General features: G+C 32.0%; 1 protein-coding gene across 2 annotated transcripts in view; it reads left to right on the forward strand.

Moving 5' to 3' along the window:
• Nucleotides 1-803: 803 nt before the first annotated feature.
• The window catches only part of LOC132703112 (TNF receptor-associated factor 4), a 39,651-nt gene continuing 25,393 nt past the window's right edge, over nucleotides 804-15,061 (forward strand). Inside the window, exons 1-3 of one of the 2 annotated variants that reach the window (XM_060672182.1) lie at nucleotides 804-903; nucleotides 953-1,197; nucleotides 9,861-9,912. In XM_060672182.1, coding sequence (XP_060528165.1) covers nucleotides 1,166-1,197; nucleotides 9,861-9,912 — 84 coding nt within the window. In that variant the 5' untranslated portion in view covers nucleotides 804-903; nucleotides 953-1,165. Of the gene's footprint in view, nucleotides 1,198-9,860; nucleotides 9,913-15,061 lie in introns of both variants that reach the window. The other variant, XM_060672183.1, reaches the window with a different exon arrangement.

Genomic DNA, 15,061 nt, shown 5'->3' on the forward strand with positions numbered 1-15,061 from the left:
TTCTTTGACTTCCTTTTGGCATTTTTTTAACGAATTTTATTAAATTCAGAACGTGGATACTCAGTGAAGGACAGTAATGTTGTGAGGGACTGCGCAGCGATTGTATTCGAAAAACTGACAAAAAGTGTATAAAATGTAAACCTAAACTTTACAATTTGTTAGTAATTTTCTTAAACTGGATGTTAAACTTTTTTCTGCAAATGAACCTTGCAGGCTGTAAAATATATGTAAATATTTTGAATCATTTATAATTTTATTACAATAGATAGAGACCCATAGATTGTTTAGAAACAGAATAGAATACAGATTCCTTTTCAAACCGAAACCTTCAATTTCTATATTCGTATTTCAAAATTAGAACAACTCCATTCTGTACATTTTCAGTTTCCGAAATATTATCTATTATCTTTAAATCACATTGTAAAGTGTATTATAATGGAGTAGAAGCAACAAAAAATACCACTTAGCTAAAATGACAAAATGAATAAAGTAAACTAAATAAATAAAAAAAATAAAAATTATTTGAACTTTTCTATCGTGTGTAAGCAAAAAATATGCAAACTGCACTTTGTTAAGTTATTTCTAGGTTAATTATAATTTATATTTTTCAATTTTGCATTTAACTTTATCCCTTTTCCCAGCAACTTAGATTGTCTTCCAATGACTGCTTATTATTGACTACTATTGATCCCCGTCATAATGACTCGCCCGCGGTCGGATTTATTTCGCTATTCGTATTTTCCATATGTATGTCCCCGTCACCGGAGCAACAGAAACCTATACGCCATATTTCCCCGCCACATCCGGTGTACCACACGGTAGTTGGGCGAAGGTTTTCACTACACCTGACTTATATTATTATTCACCTGTTATTCACCGTGTCAAGCCAGCAAACGAGCTTGCGTGCGTATTGTTTTCTCCGCGGATTTTGCATTTTACGATTACTTTCCAGGCGGTACCGTCCTCAAACTTGCGTCTAAGTGGACTGTTGTAGTCAATGGACCCTCATGGACGTGATTTTTCACCATTATTTGGCGGCCCCACTTAGGTTGAAATATCTCGAGGACCGTTGACCGTTTAAAAGTGAAGTGGAAACGAATTGTTTTTGTTTTCGCGGGCAGCAGTTGGGGTTAACGACAGCCACTGGGGAAACTGCGGTAGTACGATGCCATCCGGAATTGTTTATAAATTTGATAGGTAATTATTGTTATTTACTTTATGTAACGCCGAATGCGACATGGCGGAGAATACTGCATAAAATATTAAATAAATAATTTAAAAATTTGTTCAAATAATAACCAAAATTACACACTACTGCTTACCTGTTTAAAGATACCCTTGTTTTGTATATTTATTAAGCGACCTCGTTATCAACTGAACGTTTACGCATGCTATGGCCGAAGCTATTGTTTTTTTTTTTTAATTTCTCGTTCACCAAAAGAAAATTAAAATCTAATACTTACCAATTTTAATTCAGGTTACAACAGTTCACCCAAAAATAATTAGTCGATAAAGAATTAGGAAGGACGCGTTTCAAATTTCCAAACGTCCGAAGAAGAAAACCGAGTTATGAATTGGATATTTCAAAATGAGAAAGTTGATTTTTATTTCTTAAAAGTAGAACTGGTGGTAAGCGACAGCCAAATTAGAATAGAATAGACTCTAATCTTGTCCCAAAAAGTGTTGGTTCTTATGAAATAACTGGAGATTGACGATTTAAGTTTTTAAAATGAAATTTAATCTTGTCACGCGACATAGAAAATCAAATTAAAGCAAAGCGTGTCATCCTTAAAGCGATTGCGAATACGAAAGGACTAAAGAGCGAAAGATCAGCAGAGTTATGCGACCTCGTTGTTTTTAAATATCATGGTGGCTGGTGCAGTAGAATTTAGTAATACTTATGATCTTTTTATGATTTATGATTGATCATATCCTTAGACTTTGCAAAATTTGCAAAATATAATTTTACAATAACAAATCCGCATAACTTTAATAATTTTATTCGATGTAAGTACATACTAACAACCTTGCAGGGCTTATGCAATTACATTTTATTATGCTAATTAAGCTGCAACTTTATTATCAATGAAACACACCTTATAACACGGCGAGAGTGTCTCGTGACTCAGCTTCTCGCAAGTACCTTCAATAAGTGCGGTAAAAAACACGGGAGTGTGTTTTGTAAGCTAGTTTGATATAACCAACCACGTCCTTAAATAGACTATTTGACACTCAACATGCTGAGTTTCTCGGAAAAACTCAGACGAAGAAATTCGCTGCGCATCTTGAACCCAATATAACTTTTATTACGTATCTGAAAGCTTACACGATCACACGCTGCATTAATTCCCATTGACGTTACATTAGATACTTCTAATTAAAATTCATACTTGCGCAATCAAATGAATTATAACTGCACAGTTATGATCTCGGTTGTGATTAATTCTTTGTGAAAATTATCCTGACGATCTTTGACTAAAGTACTCAAACATTACTGTTAAAAAAACCGTAGCTTTCGTCGAGGAATTAGTATAAAAGTATAATACAATACTTTTTATTGTATTGTATTGTATTGCTCTTTGTATAATTTGTAAAATTAGAAATTTCGAAAATACGCAAAGAATACTTGGTGTTGTTGTATTCGCCAGAGTGGCAGATAATTTGGTCATTATTGGATTAAGTGGTTAAACTTTTAGGATAGATTATTTAGGTAAAATTGAAAACTTTTCTTATAAACAAAGGACGTAATTTGCTTCGTTTATGAGATAAAAGATGTCAACTTTTTTCCAACAAACCGTTGTTTTACTAATTACTTATTTTGATAAGAGTCGACACGCTCATTTGTGTTACAACGGACGTGTAGTGTAATCCTAGAATATTGTTGGCCATAGTAACGAGGTTTTCAAAAATATATTTTTTTCTACTGCCGTCTGTAAAATACCTAATTACGAACCGATCTAGCGTGCGGGAAGCGTCGCTTTAACACAGCAGTTTCGTTTCCCACGAATCTGAGCCACTTCGGACATTTTCGGGATTTTACCGCACGGGTTTGGGAGCAATCGGATGTTTTCGGAGATATTTCCCACACTTTGAATTCTGACGTTTGTCAATTCTGACACTCATGTCAGTGAATGTATTCGTGTTTTGCAAAAATGTACCCAAAAACTAACGGTCGTAGAAAAAGTATAGTATGCAATACGTTCGGTAAACTTTTTGACTCACTCGTTTATTAAACACTCGCTCCGCTCGTGTCAAATAAACTCGTGAGTCAAATGCCGTTTACCGCACTTGTTGCATAATATGCTATGAACGCCATTGCTTTTGTAAAAACTTTGACAGCTCGATCTTGAGAACTAAGCTAGGACCAGTCAGAACACATATTTATAAAGAAGAAAAGTATCATTTTTACCTAAATAATTCATCCTAAACTTTTAATCGCATACTGTCCTGGTAACCCGGTAAGTTTTTTATATTTTTTGCTGTTTAATAATTTTATGATTTTCATTTGGTGTATTAGGTTCTGAAAAAGTTTATTTGTGAGTTAAATAAAAGTTTATTAATTTTTTGTGTGATTTGTGTCTTACTGCAAATTTAATTGACAGATTTCCCGGAGTACTTTTAATATCCATTATAAACTTTTGAGCTTGTGGCTTTTTAATTTCAATTAACTGTTTATCTAGATTATTTTTTCTTTTTCTGTATTTGTTTTTAAGAATCTTTCATCTTAATTTATTAAATTATATGGAAGGTTTTTTTTTATGTTGATTATTTTCACTGTTTGCGTGTTTTCTATAATAAGATTTTTTTATTTCATTTTCATTTTCATTATAGTTTATATTTTATCGTTATTGTTTTGACAATAGGAGCCTGATAAATACACTACGTGATTAATTTATTTTATTTATTGGGTGGATTTTAGTTACCTAAGTCTGAATAGTCTCAGCTGTCTTTTTGCAGTTGATGGCTCCTCCCATACAAACCTCTATAATCTGTAGTTTGCTAGTTTTCTTACGTGGCCGGATTTTATTTTCATTATTATATTAGTGATTCCGAAAAACTCTTCCAGTTCTTTGTTGGTTCTCATCCTCCATGTTCCGATCGTCTCACTGCCGACCCAAAGATTTTTCAGAGGACTTTCTCTCCCATATGCGCCAGTCCATGTCTCGTAGCAGTACATAACTACTGTCGTTTTCACCGTTACATATAGGTTGGAAATTGATCTTGGTTAACTCTTTCAAAGTTGTAGTCTTCGATAGTTAAATTCCAATCAATTCTGTCTCTGTTCTGGGCCTTCACGGTTGTGCACATATATTTTTGTTGATTTGGAGCCATCTTTTCTGATTCCTTCTCGAATCTTATAAAATATTCCCTCATCTTTATTCTGCTTTTTGTTATCTCATCAACATCGTTTGCCAAGGCCAATATTAGATTTGCACCTTCTCGATGGAATACTGAAGCAAAATTCCTCGTTCTCCTTATTATATATTCCAGATGTATATTGAAAAGATGTAAAAACGGATCTCCTTACTTTAGATCACTGTTTACCGTGAATGACTCTGGGTATTGTTGTCCTATCCCAACTTTGTACTGTGCTCCTTCCGTACACATTCTTATGAGAGTGACCAGTTTTTTGGGGAAGTCAAGTTGTCTAATGGTAAAAATCTGGTCAGTAGCTAAACGTCCGGGTCTGAATCCGCATTGATAGTATCTGGGTATTCTTTTAGTATGTGGTTTGGTTCTTTCAGAAAGAACTTTATAAGTTATGTTTGAGAAGCGCGATTCTTCTGTTTTGGTACCCTGCTTTCTTTTTGTTTCCATTTTTTAGTACAACAGCAACTTCCTTCCACTTTCATTGTATCATTTTGAGAGATACTTTGTATCAGAATATAAATAAATCTATAAAGTGCTGCAGACAATCGGCAGCGATGCCAGCACTCTCCGGAGCCTTATTATTTTTGAGTCTTTTGATTGCCTGTAGTACTACCCGGTATGAAGGTGACTAGTCTTCTATTTCAGCAGTCTGTACTTCTTCATTTGAGATGGTTGTACTAATCTGTCGTTGAACAGTTGGAGAAGGTATTCCTTCCAGGTTTTCAGAATTTCCTAGTCGTTACTTATGAGCTCCTGGTTGCCTGTTTCCAGTTCTTGGTTGATACCGGGATTTGACCATCGCGACTCCTTGGAAGTATTGTCTTGCTTATCGGTTTTGTTCGCTCTGTTCCAGTTCCTTAATTGTACTTTTTTAATGTTCCCGTTTTACCTTATCATCAATTTTCCTGCCTGTTGAAATCTCCTTGTGTTGGATGGATTTGACTTTTGAAGTTTTTCCTTCAATTATTGTTTCTCTCATTTATTGCTTTCAAGCAGGCATCGCCAAACCATCTCCTTGTTTTCCTCTTCCTGGTTCCAAGTATTTCGCTAAATGTACTTGTCAATGTCAATTTAATCGATGCTGTTATCTGACTTATTATTTTTTTGCTTGAACTATCAATATTGCACATTATTGTTGGTGTAATTCGGGTGTTCTTTTGGCTCCACTCAGACTTCGTACGTCCAAGCAATTATTATCTGATTTCTGATGGCATCGTTAAACGCCCAGACTTCTCTGCGTATGTTCTTATATTAGGACATGGTTGACTTTATTAGGAGATTGTGGAATTTTGTTGTACCTATATGAATAATTGTGTTTCCGAGGGACAATGCTTTTAAGATGGGCTTTAACTTGAAAAGTGGTAATTAGTTACTACTACTAATGAAAGTTCGTTAATTTTTTCGCTTCTGTTTTACAAGAACGTTATCTTACTGAAGGTGGGTCCAGAGAACCATTACCGGTTAATTTAAAACATTTTAATTAAATAACTATAAAAAAAACATCCTCTCTAATGCATCTTATGTTAATGGATTTTGGAATTTCGCAAGGCCGCGCTTTATTAAAAAAGTGCAATTCCGGTGTTTACGACATTGTTAATTAGTCGCGTTGCTTTCAACACTATACATATACACATTTTTCAAAGAAGCTTCCGCAGGCTACTGTAGTGCTATTCACAACCCATCTGGATCAATTCTGGTTCAGTTGTTGATAACATGAGTACTGACAAACATTCTGTTGGTTTCTTCAGAGCTCAACTGAAACTGGTTCCGATCAGGATTTTCAACAACCCTGTTGAATTTGTAAGAATTTTTGCCAGAATGATAACCAGTTTTCGAAAATCAGTATAATATATTTTTCTAGATAGACAGTAAGAGGTGTGTCAAGAATAAAATGCACAGGTCTTAAGGTTTACAAATCAGAACTATCACTAGTAAGTATTTAAGCAGGTCTAGAGTTGAGAATTGTATCTATTTGACAAAGCACAGTGTTAAATTTTTCACTTCATTTAAAAATTCGAATAACATGTTGATAACAAATTCTTAATATTCTTTAAGTTGTTTTTGCTTCCTGAAAGTTTGTGATGAGCTTAAAAGCTTTTCTCCAAAAAAATGTTCAAGCGAGCTTATGAAACGAGTTTTTGTATGTACAGAATGAGGCACTGTTTCTGTGCATAATTTGATTTAAAGATATGCGTTAACTAGGTAAATTCTTAAGTTTCATGAATGTACGGAATAGAATGTTCACATTTTTATCATTTTGTAAAATGCTTGTACTGAGATTCTCCACCATTAACTAATTTAAATGTTTTTTTTGTTCTTGTTTGTATTTCGGGTTTTATAACATACTCTTTTATACAAAAGGCCTTTTTGTATCCCTTGAAATATATTGGCAAATTTCACTTAACACAAATTATCCCTAGGCAAAAAGTCCTGCCACGTTTATTTATTTATTCAAAATTTTGTAATGATTGAAATGATTGAAATTTCTGGACTTTTCTCGATTTTCCATGTCATTTTTGATTTTATGCTACCATTAGAATCAATCCATGGTCTTGATTTGGATAAAAAATGAGGGTCTGCACAATTTTCTACAATGTTATTGCAAAGTGAAATAGGAAAATTGCCTAATCATTTACACCAAACAGCTATTGCTATTGCCTACATGAATTCATACAATTTATTAATTTTTATAATATTAACGTAGAAAACTTAAATAAATCTCATATGATCTATGATTTGTGGAATAAATTTTGAAAGTCATGTATTCCAATTCCAATTCGCCCATCCGTGATGGTTCTGATGTTTAAAGATATCTCAACTAATTAATGCGAAAACATTGGTTGAAAGAGTAGAATTTGATTTTTTGATGAGGTTCAATTTTGATAAAAAAAATTAATGGTCGTCCGCACATAGTTATTATATTTGATATTATTATTATTGATCTATTTATTTATTAACTTTACAAATAACATATAAAATGAACAATAGTGAATACATAAAAAATTTAAGTTTAATCAACTGTGTTTTTAATTTTATAATAGAAAATATATAACCCAATCACTGTAATAAATCGTTTATCTAACTATTGCATAATTTCTATAACTAACTGGCCATTGGTTTGCTTCTAAATTTCAGTGAGCTATACAATGGCAAAAGTAATAATTTATTACGTCAATATAAAACCTAATTTTTTCTATATGTGGCAGTGCCACTTCGACAGCACCTAATCATTTCGTCAATATTAGTATTATTATAAACATATAACATTGAAATTGCCGTCTATGCAACGCTAACTATGTGCTATTGTAGAGAGTAAAAAATCAAACATCGAAAAATATCGTGAGAATCTGGTACAGTATGAATTAATATAAGAAAAAATAAAATATACCAGAAGCAGCTGAAGAAATTTATTTGCGGAAAAAGAAAGAAATCCAATTAAAAAAAAATCCATTTCCAGTTTTACACAACCTATTTTCTTTAATATTAGAAAACATAAACAAAATCAAATTGATGCATACTTACAGCTGCATATGACCAGTCTTTATTGTTACTTGATAAGATTTCTATTAATTCAATTACCTGCAATTACAAGTTATTTGCGAGGTTGCAAATTACCAATACCGATATTCAAATATCAATTGATCTCTTTCATTTGATTGATTTGATTTGATCAATTGGTTTCTTGAGCTACAACTTTAGGTCACTAAATATTAGAAAAGCAAAACTCGCCTGGTAAATAAAAACGAAAAACAGTTCTTTCTTTTTAACTTGACAAATCGATTTCGTTAACCGAGGAAACCATGATCACCAAATGTTGGTTTTTTAATACATAGTGGTCATAAAAGTTATCTATAAATATCCTGAATCTTGGTAATTGAAGGATATTGCCCAATTAAGTAAATATTCCTTTACGGAAGCGATTAACCACCCGGATATAATATAACTTTTTGGCAGAATTGTTTTATTGAATCATGACCCGAAGGAAACGGGCTTCCCAAACAGACTTTACAAAAGAGCATATTTAAGAATGGAGTATTTTATACCTAAGCATTTTTCCATACTTTTTACTAATGGTGTATAGCAAACCTTGTCATGTCGAATACAATTTATTGCCATATCGTGGTTATCGGCTCCAGTGAATAAAATTAGACAATAATTCGCAAAATCGTCCTTATTAAGCGTAGTATATAAAATGCAACCTTAAGTCAGAAGCACGTCACTTCCTCAAGTAATTACGCTAGAAACGCGTTTTAAGAAATCAGCGGAGCAAGAACAAAGTAAAAGGATTTCTTCAACTGGTCACATTCAATGGGCACAAAATTATTCATGACTGCGGATAATAAGCTGGTATGGCACACGTCCGACGTCCGATGAGCGTCTTTGAAAAAGTCTTTAGTTCGGGCTGCTGTCAAGCGGAAAAAATTGCTAACACTTCTGCAAATTTCAGAATCAAGATCTCTTCCATTTTAATTCGCAATGGTAGATTAAATAAATTGATTTTACTTTATTAACGGCTACGTACTCTACCATAACAACGCTACATCATCAACGGCGGTAAGATTTGAAAATGAATTATTCGTTCGTTCAGCAGATAAAAGCAATGCAAAGCATGCCCAGTATATATAACGTACCTATTTGGCATTTGTGAATGTAGAGAAGTTTACCGCTGAGGCAACATTTGTGACAATATTGCGGAAATCAGTGAATGCCGCGTGATTGTACAAATTGCTATGCTATTGTGGCACAAGAAAAGACTAGGGGCATTAAGTTAGAACAAATTACAGTCACTAGAGCTTTGAAGATAATGCTGTGTCGCACTCTTGGATATAAACAAAGGGGAAGTAATTTTGCTGACCACCAAATCTCTCAAAGTTAACAGTGTGCCGTATATGGGTAATATGACCATGACCAGGAACAAGTAACGTATAACCCAAGATATTTTAAATGGACATATCTTATTTAACAAACACCAATTAGTATAAGTGTGAAGCCATGCAGGCCGAATTTTTGAATAAGAAATGGAGGAAGCGCAATGACATTAATCAAGCTCAAGTGTTGTGGTGCAAACCACTTTCCTTCACTTGCAGAAACAGAGAATCATTGAAAGTTTGCTATATATATTACGTACGTACTGCAGTAGTTTCCTGTATATTTTTCCATCATACATACAGCGTCCATAAGTAATGATAATACAAAATTTTCATTCTTTTATAGAAAAATTTAATGTCAAATATTTCTGTAAGTAATTTAAATTTAATGTTTTAATGTTATTTCCTGAAGTCGATTTGAAACGACTCACGATTTGCAATCAAAAATACCCAACAACTTGCCCGAACACACCGTTCACTATACGGTATACTTTTAAAATAGGGGATAAAGCTGAAACAAAATACAACATAGCCTTAATATAATACTAGAAAAATAATTAAATAACTTGTTAGCTCATTTACTGAAGTAATGTATTTACACGATATTTTTTTTATTTTCAGCGAAGGATTATTCACTGGGTCAGAGAATAGCATTCCTCTAGATTACGCCAAGGTATGTTGATAGTGGCTCACCTAACAAAACTTTAATAGTACCTAATTATTATAGATTGCCGTCGAATTTAAAAATATTTTACCATCTTGTGATTCCCTGTTTTGTTTAGAGCGTTTTGCTGTCATTGCTTAATTCACATTTGGAACCCACATTTAAAATACACAATGTCAACAAGTCTGAATCATCAAAAGTGATGTTGAATTGGGGTTTTATCGCCATTTAAACCCGTGTCTCTTTAAGTTTTTTTTGGCTGGTTAAAAAACACAAACACAATTTTTTTTGACATCCATTGATTATAACTAACCTAACAGTATTACAAAAAGGCGCGAGATCTAATTAATTGCTTTAAAAGTTCGGAGGTCATAAGAAAAATTATAAATCCTTATTGAAATTTTCTGAATTAGTATTGAAATAATTTTGATTATATTAGTTAAATAAACAACAATTTCCTACAAACAACAAACAAAACCATAAAAACAATTTTCAAAAAGCTTTTAATGCTCTATTGCCCACTTAAAATGAAGAACTTCTCCAAAGAATTTAAAGCTTAAAAAACAGACTATGCCCAATATTCTTATCACCCTTTGTCACCTTTGCCAACATCAGTGGTGAAGCTTTTTAATGTTATTATTCTTGACTTTTATCAACTTAATAGTGTCTATTTTAACTAATAAATCAAATAGTTGTTTGGAAGTTTTAATGGGTGATTATCCCCACTCTTTCAAAAAATTGATTTTGCAAAATTGATTTACAAAAAAATTGATAATTTAATTGTTAATATAAATTTATTTTTTGTTTATGTGAAATATTTTACAATATTTCAAATAGTATTTTTTATTAAATTAATAAACAAAACAACGGTACATGTAGGCGCTGCCTTTAATTTTCAATGTCAATTAAAAACCTTTTCTTTATACGATTTTTCATTTTGCCGCACATAGTTTTAGTGGCCAAAACCGAAAAGTATAATATGATACAGTTGCAGATACATATTGTTCTACGAAAATGCAAAAAATTATATTTTTCTACTCCCCTAAAATTCCCAATTACACAGATCAGGCGTGCGCAAAATGTAACGTGAAGAAGACAATTTTTAGAGAAAATCTCAGCTTTAAGTGGTAGCCTTTAACAACCATATTTCGTAATTGAATATAAGTAGCAGTGATTTCTCTTCGGTCAACAGGTTTCCGATATACAACCACTTTCAAACAAGCTGTTAATATATTTTTTTTTTGGTTTACCATACAAAAAACTGATTTGCTGTCACGCAAAATAGTATATTAAGCAACAAGTTTGATAAAAGGTATAAATGCGTATTTTAAAGTAGGGAATAGAAAAAGAGTATAGGATACAATTATTCATGGTCGGTGATAACCAGTGATAACGTCAGACTTCGAGACGGAAATCGAAAACGAAAGGAGTAAATACGATAGGGACCGACATCTTTCGGACACGTGTGTTGTTTTCTGACTTGACATGTGCCTCGGGCTGCTGTCGTCAATCGCAACTAACGACAATATTATTTACGGGAAAGATATTTTAATCCAGATTATACTACAATGCGCTATTAATTGCGATGATGATTTAATACTTACTTCTATCAGTTCGATATTTGGAATCAGGGAAGATGCCATTTGTTTAATTCTAATTTTAAGGAACATAACTAGGCAACTTAAAATTTCGATTAATAATTGGTAATATATATATATATATATATATATATATATATATATATATATATATATATATATATATATATATATATATATATATATATATATATATATATATATATATATATATATATATATATATCCTCTTGATACATTAATATATTTTGAAAAAAATTTTCTGTTATTTCCCAAATGATTAAAAATTATTTAGGTAGGTTAAAGTAGAGCTTCAGTTTAAAGTTGCTGTACTCTTGCAGACTTAAGTTTAGATTTAGACTTCATCCAGCTTCCAGGAAAACAGGACATGAAATATAATAGTGACAAAATTTTAATTTTTTTCTTAAAACAACAGACAAATTGTCTATGGTGTGCTGATGTATATTGTCTAGGCAATATACCCTCATTGCTTAGCCCCGTAATAAACTATGGTGTCAATTGTCAAGGCTGCGAAATATAAAAGAAACATCTGTACGGGATGCTTTGAGGGTCGAAAACGTCGGTAAATTGACAGATGTGTGTGCACGCTGAGCCGGAAGACTCCATACCCGATACTGTATAGGATGTCCGTCCCAACAGTGCTTACTCGATTAACATTAAATTAAATGTAGTGATTCAGAAAAAGATTTAAAACTTGCAACCTATAAGATAATGCTTATTGTTATATAACTATTTGAATTTTGCTAGAGATCAATGACATATGTTATGATATATGTTTTAGAATGCTTCTACGACCACTATGCAAACCAATATACTACTAAATAGAAACACTTATTTACCATACCTTTGTCTAATATTTCGATTTGTCTCTATTACCTTATTTCTTAAAATCAACTTATTAAGTTTTCAAAATGAAATTTCAATATACTCTATTTGTCATATATGGTCTGTTCATAGTATAAGACAGTGACCAATTGCTTTTGAATGGAATTCTCCAAGGGTGGTCATTAACATACAATGCAACAAGATTATTATTTATTATTTTCTATTACAGACCACAATTTTACCTGAATTTAAATTCCGAAACTTTAGGTAATAATCTTGTTGCATTGTATGTTAATGACCACGCTTGGATGATCCCATTCAAAAGCAATTGGTCACTTTCTTATATCTATGAACAGACCATACCTTTCGCCGATAGTTGTCAGATATATACATTTATCACTACTAGGACGCCCAGTATACATACAATGTAGAATCGAATTTGACGCCCCCGAACATATGTTCGTTTCCCTGGGTGTCGTTTCAAACGACAAGGCAAGAGTTGTTAGGGGACTCAAAATATTTCGCCACACATTTTGTAATCTGTAATTTAAAAATTACATTGGTACTTAATTAGCCATGTTTTTTCAATTCGTATTTCAATATCTACGAGTAAAGGTATATATACAACTATATATACAAGGTGACTAAAGACTATCTAACAAAAACTTTTGAACATGCAAATTTGTTAAGTTAAGGAACCTTTTTTCTGGTACCACGTCGGAATCTTAAGATTAATGATGGAATTTTTACTCGCCAAACAATAACGAAAATTACCTTAAGTTAATGTAGGTAAAAGTGAATCAATCCCCATTTAATATTTAAAGTAGTATAGGTAGTAACCCAAAATCAGATGCTGTAAACTTCTTAGGCATTTTACTTCTGTTGTTTTTAATATCTTTATTACAAGCGTTAGCTGAAGATGTGCACTCAAGTGCTCGAAACGTGTACTAACATCTTTAGAAAAAAAGGATTTTACATTAATTAAAGTTAATTTTATCAATTGTTAACACAAGTTATCATTTCAGAATTAGAAAAGCAGTAGCCGAAAAATATGTCAGTTTTTTAATTACGGAACTTACAGCAATTTTGGTATGGTTAAAATCGGTAGCCCATACTCGAAAAATGCGATTTTTTTTATTGTGTTATTGTTCTATTTGCGGTTTCACAAAACTAGAACGATTTAAACACGCTTACCAGTCAAGTCGCTTAGACGGGCATTATTAGACATACGAAGACGTCAACTCAACTTAAGAGTGTGAGTGGGAATTGTTAATTAATATTTTGCAGTTCTATAAAATGATGTAAAATGGCGTAAGTATTGGTAGAAAACTGATTATTAAAATACAGATTTGTACTATTTTTAACTATATATATATATATATATATATATATATATATATATATATATATATATATATATATATATATATATATATATATATATATATATATATATATATATATATATATATATATATATATATATATATATATATATATATATATATATATATATATATATATATATAATATCTGTCCTAGTCTAGGTATGCCAAACGATAACGAATTTAAAAAAAATAGCAAATATATACTCTTTTAGAAAAAATCAATCAACTAAAGACAGTTTATTATTAGAACAACGCATCCGTACGCATATGCCCATACCCGGACGTTTAATAATAAAGTTCGTAATGAATATAACACAAAGATGACACTTGATAGGGTCGATGTAACCTTAAGCCCTAAAATAAACATTCCGAGAGGCAAGACATGCTTTCGACACAATAGAGGAAACCGAAAAAGATCTTTTTGTTCGATATTATGGAACGCTCAAATTGATATTTAGAATAGATTATAAACTCCCGATGCGCTTGATGCAAGTTCTTTGCGGACAACATTTAAATGACAATACGCGCTCTAATTGGCTTTGATATTCTAATACGGAGAAACGAAAAAGGAGTTAAAAGGAATGCGTGCTTATAACACAAAGAAGAAAGCCTCCGCTACAATACGTATTTATGAGCAATTTTCACTAATATTTATGAGAAAGGATTAAGGCAAAACAGAGTGGTGACTTAATAAAGTCAAAAAAACCTCTCCATTTGGAAGCGATCAGAGGTTTTCGATAGATATTTAGTTTCAGTTGTATGTAAACATACATGTACATTAACGAAAATAAAAGTTAAATCAGCCCAAGTTCTCTATTTGCAGGCGTAGCGAATATGGAGTGGTAGATAAAAGTAAATAGGTGGTCATGTGCGGTAGAAAGAAATTGCCCCTACTGTACCGCTAACGTAAGTGGGAACTACATTTTACAGTCAAAATACGAATTTGCGAGAATTCTCACAGATGTAGTTGTTTAGTTTAGTGTTAACAACTTTTACGCACTATATGTAATAATTTGACTAGCATCTTCATTTAAACAATTCCAGTTAAATTCCAGTTAAACAATTTCACGTTGTGATATGGTTTTTTCTTCTTTAAAAAAGTCAAATTAAAAAAGCTATTATTAGGATTCATTTATTTAAATTAAATTAAATTTAAATTTAAAATGTTTATGTTTTCAGAAGGTGGCGTATTTTATATACTTTTTTCAATTTCTAGAACGATATTGCTTGATGTAGGATTGTTGATACACTTCAAAAAAGTCCTAGAGATCTCTTCTTTAAAATTGTATAATTTGATAAACATCACTTTTCTTAAAAACAGGGACG

The sequence above is a fragment of the Cylas formicarius genome, unplaced genomic scaffold (genome assembly GCF_029955315.1).
Source record: "Cylas formicarius isolate icCylForm1 unplaced genomic scaffold, icCylForm1.1 PGA_scaffold_6__28_contigs__length_40554024, whole genome shotgun sequence".
NCBI classification, from domain to species: domain Eukaryota; kingdom Metazoa; phylum Arthropoda; class Insecta; order Coleoptera; family Brentidae; genus Cylas; species Cylas formicarius.